Source organism: Dunckerocampus dactyliophorus, chromosome 4, assembly GCF_027744805.1.
Source record: "Dunckerocampus dactyliophorus isolate RoL2022-P2 chromosome 4, RoL_Ddac_1.1, whole genome shotgun sequence".
NCBI classification, from domain to species: domain Eukaryota; kingdom Metazoa; phylum Chordata; class Actinopteri; order Syngnathiformes; family Syngnathidae; genus Dunckerocampus; species Dunckerocampus dactyliophorus.
The window spans coordinates 17996843-18021101 of record NC_072822.1 but is presented as its reverse complement, the minus strand read 5'-3'; the positions used below and the strand labels follow the sequence as shown (position 1 = coordinate 18021101).

At 41.0% G+C, this 24259-nt stretch overlaps 1 protein-coding gene across 3 annotated transcripts in view; it reads right to left on the bottom strand.

The window, feature by feature from the left end:
* Positions 1-24259, bottom strand: part of tcf7l1b (transcription factor 7 like 1b) — a 41311-nt gene that overhangs the window by 4598 nt on the left and 12454 nt on the right. For all 3 annotated transcript variants that reach the window (XM_054773619.1, XM_054773620.1, XM_054773621.1), the window contains exon 4: positions 12851-12934. In XM_054773619.1, the coding sequence (XP_054629594.1) occupies positions 12851-12934 (84 nt within the window). The remainder of the gene's footprint in view (positions 1-12850; positions 12935-24259) is intronic.

Genomic DNA, 24259 nt, shown 5'->3' with positions numbered 1-24259 from the left:
GACAAGCATAATTTTCAAAATAGCAGACATAATGTGCTTGTAGCTAGCACGCACTTTCCTATTGCATACATTACATAAAATATCCGTTGGGTGGTGTTTGATAAACATCAAAAGAATATTTTTTTCATTTATGAAAGGCCGTCACGTTAAGTGTGTGTTTGACCGTTCTGCTGATGCAATCTGGATCCTAACCAAGGAACACTTAAAAAGCCTTGCAGACACATGCCAAGACCATTACAGCCATTTAGCTGAGGAAAGAACTGTTTGTTCAGTCCAACTAGAAAAACAACAGCACCACCAAGTCCAAACGTCACACCAGTAACCCACAAACACAATTGGGCAAAGGTAAACTTCATGCTGGTAAACAACTGGAGACATCCTCTCCCACTCAGTCTGACAGCAGTCAGTTGACAGATATGTGGGAAATTGACTCGAATGGATGGAGATATATATATATATATATATATATACTGCCATATTGTATCACGACCCCAATCTCACAAAAATACAAGGTCAGAAAAACGTAGCACTTGTGGAGAACACTTAGTCCTAAGATGAAAACTGCCTTTGCTTGCATCACTCGCATGGTTCTTTTTTCACACAAATATTGCATCACAATGAAAAATGGGGATCTTTTGATAAGACATGACCAGCGTTATGACTCCAACAAAGATGAAGCGAACAACAACAACCAGCGTCTCTCATTAGGCAGCGCTCAGCCTAGCAGTCATTTCCCCTTGCTGCCTGCTGAATAGAGCACTTGTTGGCTCAACTAGTCACATGGGAGGGTCAAGGGGTGGGGGAAAAAAGAGTCTTGTTCCTCCAGACTAACCTTTCTTCAATATCCCTCCCCACCCCTTTCCCAACCTCTCGTCTCTCCAGCGTGGTCTGCAGTGAAACAAGGTTTGCATTGAGACATTTGTACACGCTGTTGCTTCACTCTGCTTAGAATTGTTCCAAATCTCGGCCATGCTATTTTTTTCTCCCGTTTTTAAGGATGGACCAGCCTTTTCCTCCTTTTAAATCTTAAGTAAATTGGTTTCTGCGATGTCTAAAGCAAACTTTGATTCTGGTGATGCCAGATGGAGAAGAAAATATTTACTGGTGTCAAACATGGATATATTAAGATCCCTTTGCTCAGGGATTTCTACATTTCCAGAGACCCAGATCATTTAAGGTCAATGTACAGGCACTAAAAACACAACGAAACAGAAGCTTTGATGAGGATTCGAGCCAAAATTATTGTAAACTGCTTGGTTGGAATCCCAGGTTCCACATGTCATGTATAATTTGAGTTGTGCTTTGTTGTTCTACTTGGTGTACGATACGTTGGAATTTTCCCTATATTGTGATGGCTTTTTGAGACCTCTAGACCTGGGTGCCAACACATTTTGGGAAGCAGTTCAGTGAGAATTTTAAATGCTGGCTATTAATAATTCATTGCCTGGAATACGCCAATCGTGAGCTCTAAACATATTTCAAAGTTTGAAGGCACTACTTTCAACTCGTAGCTGCCTTTCAGTTCAGCAGCCTGACAATACGACAAAACAATTCTGGCCTACTTTATAGGGTAAAGGCAGCGATGGCCAATTCTCTTTCTTCTGATAATTTGTTATTTAAATAAGGGTGATTCATTTCTTTCACTTTTCAACAGAGTTGGTAAAAATGTTGAAATGTTCAGTCAGAGAAGCTTAATGTCTTAATCACAGCTCTAAACTAAACAGTCATGTAACAGTGACTTAGTTGACTTGCTATATTTGTGGACACAATATTACTATAGCCCATGACAACTTCATATACTATTATTCATGACCCACAAGCAAAGTGTATGAAGGAAACCACAGGTAATGTGAGCTATGTTTTAAAAATAAACATCTACCTGATAGGACAGATAACAAGCAACCTGGAACCAGATGGTATCTATACTGACAGACAGAAACCATGCTCTTTACATAGAAGTGCTTGTTGCAAACAAGTCTGGAGTGGTGCATACCTCTTAGCCAGTAAGTAAAAACAGCCAGTACTGGTCCTGCAGTGATAGGACATAGTAACAGGAAGTTTTAAAGGAAAAAAGCAAACAGCAAAGCAGCCAGTGCAGAGAAAAGATGTCTGTCTCAACCTTAGAGGTTCTGAAGCTAACTAGGGCCGAGGTGGCAGTACCTCTGTTGGCTGTCCAACTTGGAACGGCGCTAAGAAAAGCACAGTCCTTAGTCAAAGTGGGTGGAGGGGTGGATTTCATTCAAGCAAACATGTTTTTGGATCCTGCACATCTGAATTGAATTACTAGGCAAACAGCCGATGGGGAAGAGAGCTTAGAACAAACTGAATAACCCCACAGCTTTGTGTGTCTTTATGTTTGGCAATTCTGGGTGGGAGGCTCAGAGGCCTTTCAAAACTCCAGGAAAGACAGGGTGAAAAGAATGCCTGGCATGCTGAGAAATCCAAGCCTTGTTTGTCAACGGCAACAGGAAACGGACGTGAGAGGGAAACTGACCGTGTCGTATATCTCTAAAATCAACCCCTCCAAAAGACAACGTAAGCTTTACGTCTGCTTTATGTCTGGCCATTCCCCCAGAAAAGGTCAATGGCAGCAATATTCTAGGGTTAAAATAATAAAGAGCAGAGTGGCGTCATAATACTGCAGTCGCCAACATGTGGTGTGAAATTTCCCAATGGTCATTAAATTAATTAAGGGGGCATACAAAATCAGCAAAGCATATATGGGATCCAAACATGGCCTTAAATCACAGAATTTGGTTGGCTAATAAAAACTGTAACAAAAACAACAAATATTCTTCCGATATAAAAAAGAATAATTTGTACCATTACAACAACAATAAAAGTATGGTTTCCTTTCCTTTTATGAGAGGGATCCTGTGTCCTGTGACTACAGATCCAAGATCAGTATTCAGTTCAGTCCTCCCAAAGCCTTTCATTTCATGATGAATCCTGGTTGTTTCCCAGTCCAACACAAAGCATGAAATTCTCCACAGTCTTCTCCTCAAAGAGCCGTTGAAATAGTCAAAAGCTAGTAAACATATAATTTTGACAATTTTCAATGAATTCACTTAAGTCATTGTCAAGCTCAGAGAGCTGATGCATGCAGGGAAGGGAAAAGTATCCCTGGAATGCTACCACTTCAAATACTCAAGAGAATTTGGTGACTAAGTGACTTATGACTTGCTGACAGGTCCAGGTGTCTTATTGACTTTATTGCGATTGCCCTTATACAACACTCCAACAAAGAAGGCAATTCTTATATTAATGTCAAAGAAGTATCTACCCATATTCAAACTGTGATTGGATAAATATCTGAAGGTCAAAGACTGGTCAGTCATTAAAGAGTCACAATTGCAATAATCCAGTATGACAGCAGAGGCTATTGACAAAAAGAAGAGCTCTTGTGGATAAATTACTGCAAGTGGCAGAATAACCTCAGTGAGCGCCATGCTCAGACATCATTATCAAATCAGTGTGAACGACTGTGAATCACTGTGTTTTAGACAAGGATGTGCTCATAATTCCTACAGCAGCACCTCTTCTCACTGGTCTAACTTAGCCCCACTGATGGGATGACAAGTTCCCCATACTGGATCACCTGGCCCTGCAGCGCATTTGATTATTCATGAAGAGGTCACCAATTGAACCCGACCTCATATGTGGACTTTTGGTGTGTGCGTGTTTGTTTACCTGGTAGTGACAGCTACTGTATGCTCACAGAAGCACTTATTCCTTTCTTCCCAATCCTTCTACCACTATTGTTACTACCAAATGCAATACCAAGTGAATGCTAAACAAGCCTGTCTGTTGAATAATTGAGAATCTCAGGCCGGAGGAGGCTTTGATTAGCATACAGACCCTATGGACCCAACCTGCACATTCACAAGGATGGTTTCCCTTACATTCCTATCTGCAAAATTGCTATGATTTTCAATTTGCCCACCCCTTATTGCACTTATCTTGGTTAGGAGCAAATGATAACATTGATCGAAGAGAATTCTTCAAAGTGTTTAGCAATTCTGCCTCACAGTCAGTTGATCCGGGGTTCAAATAGTTTGCTTGTTCTTTCCCACATGGGTTTTTTCCGGGTACTACAGTTTCCTGCTTGTTCTTACCCACATTGTTTTTTTTCCGGGTACTACAGTTTCCTCCCAGTGTCTAAGAACACGCATGTTGGGTTAACTGGAGACTCAAAATTTCCCATTTACTGCATATGAATGTGAGTGTGAATGGTTGTTTGTCTATGTGTACCCTGTAATTGCATGGCGGGCAGTCTATGGTGTACTCTGCCTCCTCTGCAGTCAGCTGGGATGAGCTCACCCATGATACTGAACAGGATAAGCAGCCGAAAATGAATGAATGAGAGCAAATCTTTATAGCATGTAAAACTTTAAGGCGGCAACTGTATCACATTACTGATGTACAGATACAGTAAATACATTAGACTGAGCAGGCCTCATACAAGCGGCTTAGTCACAGAGATGCACATAATTTACAGTTCTATAGAAAACTAGTAGACTACTTGCTAATCTAAGATTTAACACATGCCATGCATTCAAATGAGTACTCTTCTGACTGGTGTATCCTCACCCTCTCCTCAGGTCTCTCTCTGGCTCCCTTTTCGCCCTGGGCAGTAATCCTTGGACCCCCATGGGTGCCCACCCGTTCCCCTTGCTCTCATTAGTGCGGTGTTATCGGCCTAGGGAGCCTGCAGGCCTGGAGAGACAGCCTGCCTCTCCCCTCCCACACCCACACTGCTCAACTGGTGTAATGAGCACATAATCAACCTGGCTCCCTGTCAGAATCTAGACACACGAGGAGCATGTGGGCTCTGGGCTCAGAGTGAGGTGTAAGGACACTTTCAATCCATTGTGCATAGGGTACCCAATAAGAGTCTCTGCTCAAAGGTCATCAGATCAAGCATAGTGACTACCTCTTTTACTTGTGATAGTCACTTACCTTTAAATGTACTAAAACAGTCAGATTCCCAAAATAGGTTGGTCTCTCCATTTTTCACACATCGCAATCTCTAATTCGATTGTTGGCCAAACGCTGTGTGCCTCCGAAATGCTAGGGAGTGATTCCGGTCATTTCAGATTGCTTAGCTGTATGGGTAGAGGATGAGAATGCTACATGCCAATAGCAGTCAAATGGAGGTTGTGGTTGTGGCTATGGTGCTCCTCAGAGGCATAGAAAAAAATCACCATTGTGATGGTTTGCTTTGACCAACTATTTAAAACCCAACTTTCTGCAATGCAGTGAGTTATTTTTAATTAATGGTTTACATTAGGGATGATCGAGTACACTACTATCTGTATCTGTATGTGTTCACCCATCTAAATTATCTGTATCCGTATCTGTACACGGAGTGGGTGGGGCATATAACAGAAGTGGGCGTGGTTTAAACTGAATTGGTGGTGCTTCAATCATTACATTATTTTGAGTCTGAAACTGACACGGATGTACTGTGTATATGTGTAAGACTGTAAGACTTTATTATGTATTTTTTAATGATCTGTGTGAAGTTGGTGATTCATGCAAACATCCATTGATGGCAAACAGGGAACTAATTTGTCAGCCTTGTTCACTGTAGTTTTCTCAAAGGCACCACGACAAGCAAAGTTTTCCAACTGACTTTATATCACAAGCCAAATTAGAAGCAAGCAGACGGGGGGAAAAAAAGCAAAACACCGGAAGTGACCAACATGACACGAGCCGTGTTCCACTCTGTCTTGTCAAATGTACGGCGTACTCCTCTCTCTGGCTGTCGGGAGTCTGTCTAGGGAGGGGCGGTCACTGTGTGTGACTGGCCCATCACACAGCATGACGAGTGAATAGTAAAAGTAGTTACCCAATAAGGATTTTCCTTCATCACGATTACGCACACTGACGAGCTATACACGAAGATGCAACTTTCTTCTTTATGATTCTGATTATGGATGAACTAACTCTGCGGTAAGATGTCTATATCTATAACAAAAGTTATCTGTTCACTTGTAGCGGCTAGTTACGTAGAAAAAAAGTGTATTGTTTACTGGCTTTGCTTCACGTCATGAACTCTACTACAGAAATCAGTGTTTTCTACACGTTGGCTTCTCAAACTATTATTTCATGATGAAATTAAAAATGTGCCCATTGGTGAAACCTTTTCAATATGTTGCCTTGACTTCGGCCGCACTGTCTTTTGCATAATCATTTAAAATTCTTGTATGTCGCTAATGTTTGATAGCAAATGCTAACTGGATGTAATACATGAACTGTGTGCCCTAATGAACGATACATAGCTAATTTGACTGACATATTACCAGTACTCTGGTTATGTACACAACTATTTAGGAGTTATGTGTAATTATCTTTATTTCCATATTGAAGTGAATTATGATAGCAACTACTTTGATTACCTGTAAACTTAATACTAATCTAAATCATTTATATTGACAATAGAATTTCAGAGTTTACTGTTTACATTTTGTGTATGTTATATGTTTTATAGAAAGAGGTAGATCATTTTGACTTGTACTTGCATGCTGAGAAAGTGTGTGCACTCCTGATATACATGTATAACCTACATAAATACCTACTCATATATTTTTTTAAATAAATATAGTAAATATATATACTTTCTATATTTATAGTAGTAGGTAGATCTTTGGGACTTGGTCATTTTAAAAGTAGCTCGCAGGCTAAAAAAGTGTGAGCACCCCTGCCTGAGGTGTTTTCTCATGCTTGATGCATGGCAATGACTTGACCCTTCTGAAACAAATGTATTTATTGAGAGGCAATAAGAGGCTTGAGATACTTATCTACTGCCATTATCGTTGTCTACTTATCAATGACTAAGGCAATACAGATGTACTATATTCAGTCTATTTTTTTTTTATTTTAATTTAAAAAAAATATCCATGTACAGTGGAGCCCCACATATTTTCAATTCAGCATTCACACAATGTTCCCTCTAAGCTGCATGTGTGCAGTCGCGCACTGGTCTTGTGTTCTCAGCGCACAGCAAATCCTTCCAGCACAACAAAATCAATAATTAATCATGATTAATCACGATGTGTAACTGTGTCTGAAAAATGTACATTTTTACTGTATTTTAGTTAAAGAGTGATAAATGACAAGATTATATACAATTTTTATTAACAGCTCCAAATAAACTGAAAATTTAAATCAAGCTAAGATACCACACATCTCTGAAAATCTATTTACCTAACACTAGTTTCTTTAATAGTATCACAACACTTGAATCTCACTTTAACCATGTTACTATGACGTCGTTTAAGTGGAATTCACATGTTTTGAGTATATTTTCTGGGATTTCCGAGCATACTTAAATGTAGCTAATTGTACGTCTGCATTAAGAGCTACAAAGTGAGTGATAACAATACCTAATTATTGTTTTTCTTTGTTTTTCTGTTTATTTAGACCACACATACACGCATAATAAAAATGTTGTAATGTTCAGCGTGTCCGTGCATCTCGCGGTTGTCTGGTGACAATGAGGAAGTGTCGTTCCCAGGATGAACGGACTAGAGTCGTGCTTGAGTGTTGGAGATACATATATGATGTTGGAATTGCACTGCTGTTGATGTGCTCAGGTCAGAATACAGTTATAAAAGAGCGTCGGACTCTGTGTGAGTTTGTGGGGACTTGACACTGTGCCGCCGTCTGTCGTCATAGCATAGAGGTGTGGCTTGCCATGATGTGTATGCCTTTATTACACCAAAAAAAATTATGTAATTAACTAAATAAATTAGTTACCGCTGTTAACGTGCTATTTTCGACAGCCCTACTAAAAAATACTTTTCAAACAAAAATTAAATACTCTAATTTGAGATCATGTGCAATATTTTCATTTAAAAATGAACAAATGACACAAAATGATGGTCAATGCAATAATTCATAATTACAGTTCTTATCATTGAAGCGATATTTTTCAAAGTAGCTGTGACCATCAAATTTGTCAACAGAGGTGAATGAAATCCTATCGTATGTAATTTTGTCTTCTACATGGTAGGGACAAGTTAAGAATACATCCAATCACAGCTACTTTAGCTGTGTGTGGGAGAGGGGGTGAGTTACAGAAGAGATCCAATCAGAACTACTCTCTTTGTGAGGTTACGCTGTCGGAGTCAAAACGATACTGTATGCTGCAATGTTGTAAGAAGTTACATGCGGCACTATGTCCACGGCTGGGAGAAAGAGAAAGAGGAGACACGTGGACACATTTAACGTTGAACTCTATGGAGAACAAGGCACTGTAAATCATGTGAGCGATTATCACCGCTAAAAACACAACAAACTTGAAGCGGCATCTGCAGGCGAGTCATCCTGACCAGTCAAGTGAAGAGAAGTGACAATTTGCACAATAATCTGTTATTATTTTGATATGTTTGCTGTTTTTATTGCTGAGAAAGAGCAGTTGTGTTATAGATGCCTAGTGCGTTATGCAGAGCTGATTTTTATGACTTCATACAGTAGTTGTATTCTTTCATATTAGTCATACAGTATCATATTATTACTTTTTAATTTCAGTTAATAGAACTCTAAAGTTAGTGTGAGACTAACACTATTGACTTATTGATATATTAATTGAGAGCAGGTAGCAGGTAGTCTAAATAAAGGTGGTTTCAAGGAAACTCTAAGGAGCTGAATGGCAAAATTCACAATTTGTTCTTTTTAAATTTTTCTTTTAAATCACAGATTCCTCTAACTCCTAGTATTATTATTATTTACACTCAGAAATACACCGTGCGCTTGAACGCCTCATCAGCACACAATGCAGTGCTTGAAAGGAGGAAGGAAGGAGATAGACACAGAGTTGTTCATCGATCAGTGGGTAGCAAAACTCCCAACTCTAAACGAACCACTATCCATTCTTCACAGAGATAGGTCGTACGATAACCGAGACAGACAGAAAACCGAGTATTTGTAGTATTTGTGCCAATATGTTTTGCCGAAAACTGAGGCATACAAAAACCAAGGTTCCACTATACTTAAATGTGGTACAGTAATCCCTCGTTAATTGGTTCCAGACCCAACTGCGTGAAACGAATTTCTGCAATATATGAGTCAGTGGTAATAAATTGAACATTTTCATAGTTACACCCTACAGAACCTGTTTATGACTTTCAGTTAGACATGAAATAACCCAATAGTCACTTTTACATGACCAGTCCAGGGTGTACCCCGCCTCTCGCCCGAAGTCAGCTGGAATAGGCTCCCGCATACCCTCGCGACCCTAATGAGGATAAGCGGCATAGAAAATGGATGGATGGATAGTCACTTTTACACTCCTGTTATTATTTGTTTACATCACATTGCTCTGGCTACGGAATCACTGCAGGGACATAACAGACGGCCGGCGCTAGCATAGCAAGCTACTGAGCTAACTAGTTTGCCGCTCCAATGTACTTTTTCTAAACTTAAGAAAGTGTTTCCAACAGAGTGGGGAAGGAGGACAAAAAAGAAAAACTTACCACTTCCAGATGGAATGAGAGGAGAAGCTTTTTTTCACTCGATCTCAGCCATGGCATGTCGGCTCTGCTAGCATGTCGTGTGAAAGGTCATGTAATCTAATGTCATGTCTCATAACATTACTGATGCCTAGTGACCACTATATATAACTTGTCTTTCAATATTTTTTGACCAATAATAGGCCTTAGTCAACAACGAAACACAGATAATTAATTAATTATTATTTGGGCAGCCGCAACATAGTGAGGGAGTGATATTCGAACCACGATTTAGCAAGCGATTACTGAAGTTTGAATAGTTTCATTCTAAGGCATTACATTAATATTGAAAAATCCAAAATATTGAAAATAGAAATCATATGTCATCTTCGCTTCAAAATCAGTACGCTACATCAAAACTAAATAGAAATGTTCATCAGGGTCACTGTCAGGTCAGGACTTTTTTCTAATAAAATAATTATCATTGGTTTCTATTGAGACAAAAGTCAGTGCTGGATTCCCACAAGCCAACATTATCCCCTCCATAACAGTTTCCCATTGACTGCACTCAATGAGGACATTGTCATGCGCATCACTGCGATTATGGGATTCAGCAAATCAACCACAAATTCAGCAAGCATGTCTTGAAACGGTATCTGAGGTCAAGCGGCTGAGTCACAACAGCTTCTTTACTTATGTGTGACTCGAAAGCAGAGGTCACCAACCCGTCGATCTCGAGCTCCGAGTCTATCTTTGGGACTTTGCCGGTCGATCGCAAGAATATTCGAAAAATAATATACTATTACATTAGGGCCCTCCTGTCCCGGAGAGCGACCAACAGGCACGCATATTGACCACTGAACACGCACGTACGCCTCCTCACTCTCCAGGGAACCTGCAAGCCCAGTCCCCAAAACCCAGCTGGAGGTGCCAGCGCTCTCCTTGGCTCACCCCACAACAACAAGTGCTCAGTGACAAGCGAAAGAGAGAGAGAGAGAGAGAGTGACAGAGTGCAGTGATGTGCCTAAACACAACAGTAATTATTGGAAGTTAATGTGTCTCAAAATGTGCCTTTCCTACCTCAAAATTAACGCACAAATATATCTGCATAGATGTGCACCTCCAAAAAAACCTTTGAGCTGGCTGACTATTGTAAAGCATATTCTCTCTCTCCTCAGCCACCATCGCTCGCCGATAACACTGAGCCAACAAGCCGAGTTATAGTTTGCTCATACAGTAGAGCCGACGCCACAAGCCCGACCCCAACGAAGATCCACAAAAGTAGGAGAAGCCAAAGTGCGGCTCGGGGACCATCTGCGGCCTGTGGCTCATTTGTCATTTCATCAATGCAGAAATAAAATAACATTTTAAAAAAATAGCAAAAATTGTAAAAATTGAGCAAAAGGCACAATGAGAACAGGCTGAAATGTTGACAACAACAACCAACAATAACACAGGTTTGTATTTAAAGACAAAGATTTAAATACGTTACATTCTACAAAATAAGTGTGTATAAGTGTATATAAGTAAATATAATTTCATATGTAATTTAAATATATATTGCATTTATTTATTTTTTTCTCGGCATATATATATCTTGGGCTCAAAAAGCTTGGTGACCATTGTTCTAAAGCCTAAATTATGCTTCAGCGCCACAGCACACAGAGTAAGGGACGCCGGCTCGCTCTGTCCCCTACAAACCCTTTGGCGGCACGTGACGTGCACCTCTGAAAAATTTCTAACTTGACGTCAACGGCGACGCACACCGCAAAGCTGTGATTGGTTGGCTTTTCTTCATGTATTTCTGAGTCCGCCATAACAAAAGAAACAATGGAGCAAGTTGAGGAGTGTCGGAGCAAAGATTACACATTAACACATAGATAATATTATGGCGACCTGACATAAAGAGTCTGACACTCTTTTTAAAGGAAAACTGCACTTTTTCCCCCCCATCATCCACAATCCTTATGTGAAACATGAACACACGTCTTTCCCTTTTCTGTGCATTCGAAAGAGAGAAAAACAGTTAGCATGAGGGAGCTAACAATGCACGTCGTGGGACACACCTCACTACGCCAGAAAACTAGTTCTTCGTGTTAGCTGCTACAATAACAATGTCACTGTGCATTGGTTTATATACAGGTCAGATATGTAAATGGAACATTGATGGCTTTTTTGGAGGGTTTTAGGGCTTTATAGTTGAAATAGGTGTGTTCTGTTGCGTGCATTTTTAGCTCCCACATGCTAGCTGTTTCTCTCTCTTTCGAACACACAGAAAAGGGAAAGACATGCGTGGTCATGTTTCACATAAAGATTGTGGATGATGGGAGAAATTCCCCCAAAAAGTGCAGTTTCCCTTTAAGGTTTATTCCCAACGTTAACACCAACAGTTGTGCTCATTTCCAACACAGGATACCGCTCAGCTTGCACACTCCACACTCAGAAGCTCTTTAATGTGACGTCTCATCAATGTAACATCACTGACGCCTAGTGACCACAATACTACATATAACTTGTCTTTCAATATTTTTTGATTAATAATAGACCATTAGTCCACAGTCAACCACGAAACAACAGCCATTTATTAATTATTTTTCAAAAAAACTGTGAGAGTGAGGGAACGATGTTCGAACCGTGATGCAGCGAGGGACTATTGTACTGTAAATGGATCAAGCTATGCAGTGACTTCACTTCAGCATAATTCAGCCATGACTCCGCACAGTTCCTGGCATGATCTCACAATCAAGACAAACAGGTGGGAATCTTGACATGGACGCCAAGAGCTTCATCCAAAGTAAACCCATAGAAAAACGTTATCCAATGTTTACAGTCCCACATGTCACAGCCCAAACACAAAGCAAACGGGTCTGTTGACGCCATACTTTGTCTGACTGCACTGAGACACCATGAGGTCTGGTTCACACCTGTGTGGGAAAGTTCAAGACAGGCACCAAGAGTCAAACTTTAGAGTTTTATGGAAGAAATTGAGTTATTGCCATATAGACAGACAAAGCAGTCAGCCGTTTGCCTCTGGCTGCTGCAGCTGGTGAGAGGTGATGTGAAGGGATGTGAACGAGGATATTTAAAGGCAGAATTTAACTTTGTTATGGAAAATAACGACATTATGGTGGTGGTTTGATTAAAGCACTTATTTGATTCACTGTAAATGGATTTCCCCAATAAGCTTGCATGATTGGCTTTTGAGCACAAATGCTCAGACATATGTCACGCGGGAGTTTTCAAACAGATCTTTCTTTTTCTCTTAAGCATGGAGAATTAACACATGCCACATGAACTATTTAGGAGTCTTTTTAAAGATGCAACTAAATTTAATCGGGGGATCCAATTGAATGCTTCAATGAAGGTTTTTACTTGACTTGTCTGTGTGCACTCACTAAATGGCCTGGGGTTGGAGATCGGGAATCTTTGAGTCCTGCAGAGCCGGGAACATCCAAAAGAGGCCATTTCATTTGCAGGTACTGTGAATGAGAATAACAAAAGCAGGTTAAACCAAAGGCACACGTCTTATTGCAAGACGAGCACACATGAATATTTAATGCATTAATGTGACTTCTGTTGAATTGTACTGAAACTTAGAGGCCACAATCTTTCCTAAAGCAAAAGTGACTGGTGTCAAAAACAGACTGGTGGATTATGGCAAGACAGCTGGGAGGAAGTCCCAACGAGTGCAACGAAAGGTTGGGCTTCAAAGTTGACACAAACTCTGTTTACTTCATATCGAAGTTATCACAAGGTTGTGTAATTGTTTGCGTTCAGTAGTGCTCAACACCTTGCCACAGAGAAAGCGCTGTATTTTTTTTACCTTTTCTTTTGATTTATTGCTCAACGCCACTTTTTGTCTTGTAGCAATCAAGCTAGCATGAAGCCAAAACTTTGAAAAGCATGTCCCAACCATCTGGTGTATGAATCACTTTGAATACCACGTACAGTACAGCAGCTTGTCATGCATGTGGATTTCTTCCCTGGGACATTTTCAAATTAATTTGATATTCAGTTATCCTCTGCTCAGCCGTGTCCATGTATTGCACCAAGAAAATTGTATCAAAATTGACATTTTCTTGAAATTCTGCCCTTATAGAGGCCTATGTTTACTGTGTTTTTTTTTATTATTTACATAGCATTGTACTAATGGATCCCTGTGCACCAGTAGAGTGATGTCCACCCACAGAAAAAGATCTGATGGATGGATTACACATGACACTTTAGAGAAATTTGATGACAAAACCAGGAGAAAATAACTCCAAAGCTATGTCCCATTTTCAAAACTTGGTGCAGGATAAATGATGACAAACAAGCTTGCTGGAGGAGTCATGCTTTCACGTTTGGAATTTTAAAACGCCATTCATCACTCTAGTTTGTAAGGAGGAAGGAAGCTTGGATGGCTGTGGGTTAAAAATGGAAAAAGCATTATAGCAGGAGGAGAAAAGGGAGAAGAGGTAGAAAAAACAGTTTCAGGAATGAGTTTGTCGATCAGGCGGAGGGTATTGTTTCCTGACAGCTGGGGTCCAACAGAGTACTGGGGCAGGGGGAAGGGGACCCTTTTTCTCTTCAAAAAAGCGGGGGATTTCTTGACATCAGCCCTCTTCACTATACTGCGCAAGGCTGAATTGTAGGTTCCAACTAATGGGCCCGAGTCCATACAACTGTCAGGAGGCAGTTGCTTTTAGAGGGTGCTAGCTCACTATTGAAACTCTCTGCCACTGTGTGCATGGTGCCTAATGAATGCTACACTGTAGGGAGAAAATAAAAAACAATGCAGTTTTCCCTGTCTAATCTATGTCAATCATGAGGCCTTCCACAAATGAAACAAGTGCTATTGTGAGCATTTGTTTGGGCCCAACCCTGCCCACCATGACTCTCTTACCCAATCCATCCCGCTTTTGACAGCTTTCTGCCAAGAATGAGGAACGTGCCTTGAGGCCCCCTTTTTTCCTGAGCACCAACCTTTTTTTTAATTGCCAGTGTGCCCAATGGCGCAACTATTCACACACTTCCTAGTCGCTCGCTGTCACATTAACTGCTGGTCCTACAGCAGCATACCACTCACTAACACATGAGAGGGGGGCGCAGGGGTATGTGAGTTGTTCCAGGAAACGAATGGCGAGAAATTGTGAACTGCGCTGCTTAGTAAAAATGTGTTGCAATAAAAAAATATTGACCAGACATAGATTTATAGACACTAGGATTAAAACACCATCCGTCCAACTACGTATGGGCTGTTTACGGGTTTCAAGGTATACCACAGTATGAAAAAGTCACGGTTTCAAAACCACTAAATAGTCTATCATACCGTCTTATGAAAGTCGAGGTCCAGCGTGGCCACTATGTGGAAATACTTTGTCATGTTTTGTGTTACTCTTCGCAGTTGAACTGGGCTTCGATGTGCTGAAACCACGGGCATGAGCTGTGTCGCGGCATAGTTGGAAGTGACATTAGCCGCCTCGTTAACATCAAGCGGCGCCGGTGTGGCAAGACGTGCTCCCTCGTAGAGTTTTGCATCCTGTAGCGTGTGGATTTCACATGGCTTTGCAGCTATCAAACTAATGTGTAAGCACATAACACTGTTTAAGTACATTTTCGACATGTCAACGTGAATATCATAACCTAATAAGTCACAAATGTCATTGTTTAATCACTTGTATTGTAAACAAACACCTATTGACACTACACATTGGAGCTTCAAAGGTATAGTAAATGACAAAGTACATTCATATATCGCATTATTAAGTAAAAACATTGTACTCACATTACAGATTCCTTCAAAGGGATGCACATTTACAAGATTTACTCCATTTACAACAGGTTCTCTTGTTATACGCATTCGAGTCTGCTAGCTGGCAGAACTCCATGAAGGCTCACGTGTCGTCATTCCACCGATACTGTCGCGCTGTTATTGTGGTCGGTCGACATATCGCTCACATCGAGGATCACCAAATGTGGAGATGTTATTCAGAACGAGAAAGAAGCTGAGGATAAGTGGTATAAACCGTTCACTTTCCACTGAATAACAAGCAACAGCTACTTAGCAACAGTTGCGAACGACAATCACATGACCCGCAAACTGAAGTGAAACTTGGTGACACAAGCAAATGAATAAAAGCTCAGCAAATGCATAATCTAACAATTCCAAAACCCTTCTGGACAACTTGTAACCTGCACATTCACCACGCTATGAAATAATAACGTAACATTATGAGATTTTTTTATTATTTATGTTGTGACCTTTTTTGAGCCACTGATTGCATTTATTTTTATTTAGCTTTATTTTTTTTGTAAGAAAATATTTATGGTCTTGTGACATGAGTCGCAGGATTAGCCACCGTAGAGTGCATTAAGAATTGCATTTTATTTATTATTTATTTAGAAAAAAATCACTTATTTTTTTGGTTATTTATTTTAATACATGTGTTCCACTTCCATCATGTTATATTACAGTATATTGTTTAAAAATGACCGTTCAACATATTTTTTTTCTTCTTTTCCAAAACGATATTTCAAAATAACACATTTTAGAGCTGTAATTATATTACCATGAAACCGTGATATTTTTTTCCCAAGGTTATCATACCATCAGAATCTCATACCGGCCCATGCCTACTTCCAACTTCGTATTTATTTTTAACAAATACAGTACAGCTGGAACTGACATATGGTTGAAGACATGTCTGGTTCAGCATGGGAGAAGCATTACCGCATAGACTCGGACAGACAACAGAAAGAAATGTGTGGCTGAAATGATGTTTAGCTGATCCATTTTCACAATTCTCTAATTGTCTTCCAGCCTTGCCTGCAGGCTCCAACACTCAGAATAGACATCAGTCGATGTGCTACTTTTACAGGACCCAGATGCAACAAAGGTGGCAAAGATGCCACAGATTTTCTTTTCCAAAAAGCCACACTGGAGTCCTTTGGCTTTCTGAAGAGAAAATATGACATATGTTCTGGGGCATGTGGCCTGCCAGAGTTGTGTTGTAATTGTTACACTGCTCTTACAGAGTGCTGAAAAACACAGCCAATAGTCTTTGTAATCACCAAAATGTGGTGCCATAATGCTGGCCAACATCACAGTGTGGAAAAGAGACAGATGTCTGGACATTTGCTGTCAAACTCAGTCACACACTTTGCCAAAGGCAGGTCTCCTGTCTCTGACTAAATGGTCACATTTTGCGACTAAAATATAAGACATTGCGAGTGACTTTTTAATCTACTTTCGCATGTGAGAACAGATAAAAGTACATGCCCTGTATTAAGTTGACAAGGGACGTCCCTTATTACCGGAGAATGAAAAATAGTGAAATGTGTAGTCAATTGACAACAGCTTGTCACAGTGTAAGCCTATCGATGTCAGCGTGTGTGATTGCTCACGTTTGACTCACATTGAAGTTCGACTATTCCACCATCTTTGTTTACACATTTCGCCTGGCTCGACTGTCTCTCCGCCTAGTCTTTGGTCCACGGACTCCAAATGTGACTCTTTATTTAATTTTTTTTACCACAATAACATTTTTTCTTTAAAATAAACAAGCAATGCTGTTCGTTCCGAGCTTGTTTTTGTCCCGCAGAGAAGCTCTCATGGCTGTCACGTTCCTGGGGTACATGCTAACTTTTCTAAAGTGTCACTTAATAATCTTGCTCTCTTGTCACCATTATAATAAGTACGTCTTGTCTTCAAAACACTAGCTGTGTGTCTGAGCTGTTCAACATAAACACGTAGTGTGTCCAGCTTTAAAATAGTGACGCTGTCATAGGATCTTAACAGGTAGCTCGTGAACTACCAGTAGCTCACCGTCAGATCAGTTGAGTAGCTCACCAAAGAATATTTTGCTTAAACTCTTAAACTCTCTCTATTATTATATAACTCAAATCATTTCAGACATGATGTCTGTATCTCATGACAAATGAGCACAAAATAGCATAAAGACAATGAGCACACTGTTAGAGCGGAGATGTACTTTGTAAATGAAGTACAATTGAAATGTTGGCAGTCACATAAAACACGCAGCTCACCTCTAATTTCTTTCTGTCGATGGAAGTTGGATACACTTGTGCTATCATAAAGCTCAATTTATACTGTTTCATATTAAGCAGGACAGATTTCTATAAGAAAAAGATTGAAGTTGTTATTTTTAACTAAAAAATATATATTCTTAAACAATTAACTTCCCATGTATTAGTATTATTCTAAAACGGGCATCAAAATAAATTCAGGTTTGTGTTGGTGTCAAATTTGTTCCACACAATTAAAGGCCAAAAAAATAAACAGTCGGGTTGGTTGGCCCTGCCACCAAGATGTCCTTTATTTATTTTCCAGAAGTTGGCAACCTTACCAGTTAATTTACCAATTTTATTTTATTGTTATTTAATATTTTTTGCTGCTGACAAACCAGCTGACAGTCAAATGCAAATGAGCTAGTTTGCTAACCTACATTAACTCCTAAAGAGGAAGAAAGGAGACGAACACCTAAAATCAAGGAAAGAGGGCGGTATTGGAGTTCTAATGTATATGATGCCAACAATGAGGCCTTCCAGGAGCTATGGACAGAAACAGGGTGGATCGAGAAGACAGTTGCCACATATCGTTTGAGTATTTAGCAGTAATACAGTGAAAATGAGAGGAAAACTTCACAAGCAACTAACCTCATGTTTCAGAGGGAAACCTACTATTTCATGCTCACAATCGCACAAATATTTTGTATCCAATCTAGTTCTATACACACCTACAATAGCAGTAGGAAAGCTTTTGGTGTGTGCAGCTCAAATCCAATCAGACAAAGTCAAAGAGCAAATAAAAGAGTGAATGTGTGCAAAGTGGCGGCTCAGACGAGGCCTCACGCTTGTGAAATGGCTTCGCCTAACTTGCAGTGAATAGCATAGCAGCAGGAATGCCTTCACGGATCACTCCAGCAGATAATGTCAATCACCTACTGTGTGGAGAACCCCTCCCCATTGTTTTCTTTTAGCCCCCAACAGAAAACAAATGGGCCACACAGCTTGCTGTTTGGCTGAGGTGTTAATTACCATCCCCTGTCCATATGAACAGCAGCTCCAGACAATAGCCCTGTCAGGCCCCGACACAACAGTCCCTCCCTGGTTTGCTCTGCTGATATCACCTGCTTATGCGGGGCTATTGACACCCCAAACTGATCTATGCATGAAACACAATTAAAGCTTTCATGACAAAGAAAATGTGATAAGTAACCCCCACCTTGTCTCCAAGTTTGCATTAAGACTCATTGTTTGCCAACATTAGTGGCAATTACATTGACAATTCTTAAGCAAACTTCGGCAGTCATTGTGCTAATTAGTGTGTAATTGATGGGGGAACGACAAGCAGCTCAGCTGGTCAGACCTGCAAAGCCCTATTGGGCCAAAGCAAAATTTTGAATGGCCACCAGACCCTCTTATCCCGTCACCATGAAGTAAGTAGATTAGTCGAGGAGGAAGCCATTTATTAGGCCTATCTACAAAGACAGTACAACAAGAAAGAAACAACAAACAAATTTAGAAGGCGGAGAACAAACTAAGCCTATTCTGTCAAGATAAACATGTCGTTGTGCCTTCTTGTCATACATTTTTGCTTCCCTGCAATGACACTTACTTTTTTTACTACATTTGAGCTACTTATGCCATTTATTTCAGCACGAAGCCTCATTATATTAACCCTGTGAAGCCCATGGTTCTCCGTTGGAGATAGCATCCTGCTAAAGGCTACCACATTTGAAGTGCTCATTAGCCTATTGAGGAATGAAGTTAAGTGACTATGTCAGGGACACTCCCTGGGTTTGCTGGGCCTCTATTGTGACCTGCTTGGTCGTTCTGCACTCTTATTCACAGCCAGTAAAGAACTGGGTCAAAGGTCAGACATCCAGAGTGCTGTGGTTTCTATGGTAACATGGCCTATTAAGGCCAGGCTCATTGGCCTCTTAACATGCTCTTGTACACAAAAGAACTATTAGGGAGAGAGGAGAGTGAAGAGGGGAGGCAGCGTGAGGGAGGTCCTAATGACACAGCTTCAAGGTTTTTCCAAGATTTCTAACATGGTTTCAATCTAACCTCTTGCACCTTACTCAAATGTGCACACATTTTCAGATTAGTTTGGAGTATTTAGGGAAAACAGCGTTTGTTGTAACAGTAAATAGCACTGTCACAGTCCATAGTAAGCCCTAAATGTAACACACACAAAATGGCTCGTAAGTTGAGTATATTTGAAACGTCCTCGGAGCGAATGTACTGCTGTTTCAGTAATAAAACAGCATGACCAAAATACAAGGCCAAGATAAACCCACCCCCAAAAGAGCTTCTTTAACACTGTAACCCAGTGAGTTAGAATTTTTGCAACTCAAGCAGCTTTTGCAGGATTTTTTTTTTTCTTCCTTTTGCATGACACGATCCTGAGTTATTGCTTCCTGTATCCACAGCTTTAGCACGTTGCCTCTGCGCTCACATGGACGTTTAAATCAAGCAGCGACTCTAACTAGCAGACTTTGGGGTGATTTTAAGCACATGTAATTACAGCAAAGTTATTTACCTGGGGTTAAAGCGAGGAATAAGCAAATTATTCTGTTAGGGTGCGCAACAGCCGGTCACATGGAGCTAACTGTGTAACTTAACACACAAGAACATAATTATGTATCTGGTAGGAGCAAAGCCATCTCATAAAAACAGAGATGGGAGTGTAAAGCTGTTCAAGTCAATTATAAGAAGTTAGTTATGTGGTTTCTTGTACCTGCAAAATCTGTCTTCAATTGTCAGCGGCACTGCTCTGTGTCAGCATGCTCTCATGTCAAAACAGACTACACATCCAGTGTCAGAGGTGTCGTCACTTTTTGTATCCTGTGGCATTGTTTGTCCAGTTGCACAGGAACACAACTTTTTATTGTCCGGGGAGTAGGCTCGTTTCATTGAAATTCACAGCCGTAAACGTCTGTATAATTAACTCCAGAGTGCGAAGTGGTAAGCAGCACTCGGCTGGAGGTTTATATCGAGGCTAGACTTAGAATAGGAGTGTGCGCTTCGAAGTCGACGCCAGTGACACAAAAGTGAGAACTTTTCATTTAAAAGTGAACCGAGACTGATATAATGCAGAGTTTCCTGCCAAGACATTAGAGGTAATGATAAGCCCCTTCACACTGAACAGGGTAAATACCACAGCGAAGTGATCATCCACAAGCCTCCACCCCCAGCTTGGTTTTCTCTGATGGAGGACAGTAGGTAATTTTTCTTGGCTCTTCTTTTAAATAAACATCCTTAAAAAAGAGTAGCTGTGGCAGTGTAGTGTAGTCTGAAGCTGTGAGGTGGGCAGAAGTGGGTGTAGTGAAGGCAAAAGAGTGAAAAAAACACAACTAAATTAAACACATTTGTTTCTGCTCGCACATACCACAAGTCTTATGAAAACAGAGGGCTGATTGTGTTCACTCTGCTGGTCCACTCCCCACCCCTCTCCCCCCTTCTCCTCCACTCTTCACCACCACCTAACACCACCCAGCTTCCCCAAACACCCACCCCCTACCCCCTGTCCCGAGCGGGAGCCCCTCCCCCTTCCAACACAGCTGCCTGCAGATGCCTCCTGTGTTTGCTCTGTGAGTGTGTGCACAAATCTCCAGGCCCACAGATTTCTGGGCCCTGCCTCATCTCACATTTTACTACCTGACATCCCTAACACCCCACTGCTAACCCCACTCTGACTCGCCTGTCTGCCTGCTCACCACCTGCACGCCAGCTCTGTCCCACTTAAACACATCGGGTCCTTAGGAATTGTGGATTTTGGAATACTGTGGGACTATATGAAAAGAAACTGTAATAGCATAGGTTCATCCTTCTACAGTACCACGCAACACCCGACTTACTACCCTGACATTCCCCAGGGTTAGCTATGTGAATTGTCAGCAGACTGCGGGGAGGGCTGGATAGCAGCCAAGCATTTTTAAATCTCAAACATTTGTTAAAGGCCCGGCTTGCAATTTAGAGGCTTCATTTTCGTCATGCTGCTCAAATGATATTCAGCGTTGAATCACGTCAACGTGATATATGGCTATACATGTAACTGGTCTGGCTTGTAAAAACATGTGCAGTTAAAAGTTCAGGTTTGCATATTTTGGTTTCATCAAAATGTAGAAATCCTGTATTTATAAAATACCTCAAACAGGTATTTCAGATGAATTAACATGAATTAAAATAGGTAGTATTCAAATACGTCTCCTCTCATTAAACACACCACCGAGCACTCAAGCCTGAACTTGACATTGCAAACAATATATACAGCCGCTGCAATCTTTCAGTTTCAGTACGATCTAATTAGAACGTCAAGGTGATTATGCCGCAAATATCACATTTTCACAGACTTTGTTCAGGAGCGTCTCCTTACAATTACACAGAATCCAGGAATGCAGAACATGAACCACAGACAAACACTCAAATGTCGGTGTCAACATAACCCTCACAGATTACGAACACAATGCAAGTAGAAGAGCTGAAGCTGAAGAGCTGTTTCTGAACGTTCAAATCTGTGCCACAATTGAACAAACCTCTACTCAATCCAAACTGCACACTGCTGCAAACAATCAGTCTAAACCCAAGAACTGTAAGTTGTTCTGAGCAAGAGACTGAGGGAAAGGCAGACAGAGAGAGAGTGGAGGGGGAGTCACCGGAGGAGGAGAGGGGTGCTTGCGCACAATTACAGCAGGGATTTATGGCCTGAGAAACAATTTATAAATCACAGTGCCTTTGCTAATGTGCTCCAGATTGCTCTCCATGCAGCTGCAATTTTGGTCTGCGTGAAACGGCATAATAAACCTGGCTGGAGGACATATTTGGGTGGTGGCGGGGCAGGGAGAAGTTGAGATCGTGGGTGGGGGCTGATGAGGGTCGAGGTTATGTGCTCCCAAACTTCCAGAGGTGTTTTAAACAAAGGAAATATGAGCCTTCTTTTACAACCTGGTGTGAATTTTTGCTGAAGTGCCCCTCTGCAAAATTGAGGCTGACCAAGAAAGTAAGACTCTTTGAGATACATAAATGGTCACAATAGCTGAAGAATGCAGAATAAAGCAGATTTTCAAAGTTAATAGATCAGCACAGTAGCTGGATGACAAGAATTATGGAAGTCTTCCAAACAAGGAAGTGCAACACATTGCCCAGGTTTATACACAAGTATCCAGCCTAAAATCTAAACCAGATTTCTGACCTCATTTTGAAACTCTATCTTTATTACATTGTAACATAAGTGAAATGAATTCTCTATTATAATAAGAAAAGGCAAATGTTGCAAGCTGATCCCTTCATTGTGGGAGAAGGCTGGTGTTGAAGAAGGGATCGGATGTGCCGAGGATAGCCTGGGCTTTTGTGGCCACTCAGCCAACTGGCCCTGAACCTTGGCCTCTAACCCTTCACCCTGGGGGGCAAACAAAGCTCTGAGTGACATCTGAAACTAGACACTCTGTGGAGAGAGAGTGTCTGCTCAGGACTCAAATAACCCCATTAACTACAAGATGTGCAGTATTTTTGTACTTTGTTTTTAATAGATCCGCACAAAGAGGATGCTTGAGGTGAATTCCTTGTTCCATCTTGTTTAGTAATCAGCATCTCCATCTTGGTGGAGGTGAGACTAAATGTGCTATGATTAATGAATCTGAGCAGAGTAGTGATAGCGAGTGAAACACACATGCCTAAAGTTGGGCAATATCAAAAGAAATTCCTCTTGATAAGAACAACATTAAGCTATGCAGTTTTTTAGGAGACTCGCTGATGCATTTTCACCACCACATCAAGGGCTTCTGTTCATTGGATTAGAGCTCTGGCAGTATATATTATGTTATTCTGTAAACAAACAGAAAACACAGAGAAAGGTTGGTGGCGTATGTGCGGCGATGTGAATGTGAGCCTCCATCACCAGAATGCTGAAAGCCACTGTAGTATTTAAATCAGGCAAGAAGGGAGGAAGACTGGGCCAAGCATTCTGGAGCTCAGCTGTGAGGCTCTAAGCCGTTGCCCTAGGGTCTTTGTCCTGCCTTTCAGGGCAAGTCTGAGGTAGTCAAAGAACCTATTCATGGTTGGCGCTCCCCCTGCCAACACACCCATACAGCCCCAGTCAAGTCAGCCGAGAGCTATACAGCCTCCCCATTTCACACGAGAATCAGACCTGCCCCTAAAGCCTGCTTCAGGGATCTCCAATAGCCAGCCCCTCCAAACCATGTACAAATCAAACAAAAGGGCTCCTCTGCCTAGTCTATGTCATATAAGACTGATTAGATCTTTTTTTTTCTTGATGTAGATACTCAAAATTTGAGTTGAAAAAAAATCAGCCGCATGTGTGGTCATAGAAATGGCTGGGAGATTATGTCAACAGTAAGGGGCTATCCTCACAGATACATTTTCAGGTCAATCGGCAAAGAACTTTATCGTTTCAGCCTCTCATCCACATGAACACGGCATTGTGAGCGCCCTGAAACGGGATTTTTTTTTAAATAGATGCCGGCTTGTTGTTTTCGTGTAAGACAGCCTACACAAAAACAATGACGTCACCGACCCACCGTCATCTCGTCGTCGTCACGTGACCAGACTTGAGCTTTGATGACAAGGCAACATAACATCTGAATATCTCGACAGACATGGCTCACCCCAATCGCGATTCTTCTGATATTTTGTTGTCTTATACTCCATAGTGACTCACAGAAGTAATTCCACTTGTCCTAAGTCTAGATGAGCCTTGGAAAGCTGAAGACGGTGTACTTATGCGCCTGCGTTTTGTCTTCTTCTATGGTTTGATGTGTCACGGAGTTCCGTCTGCG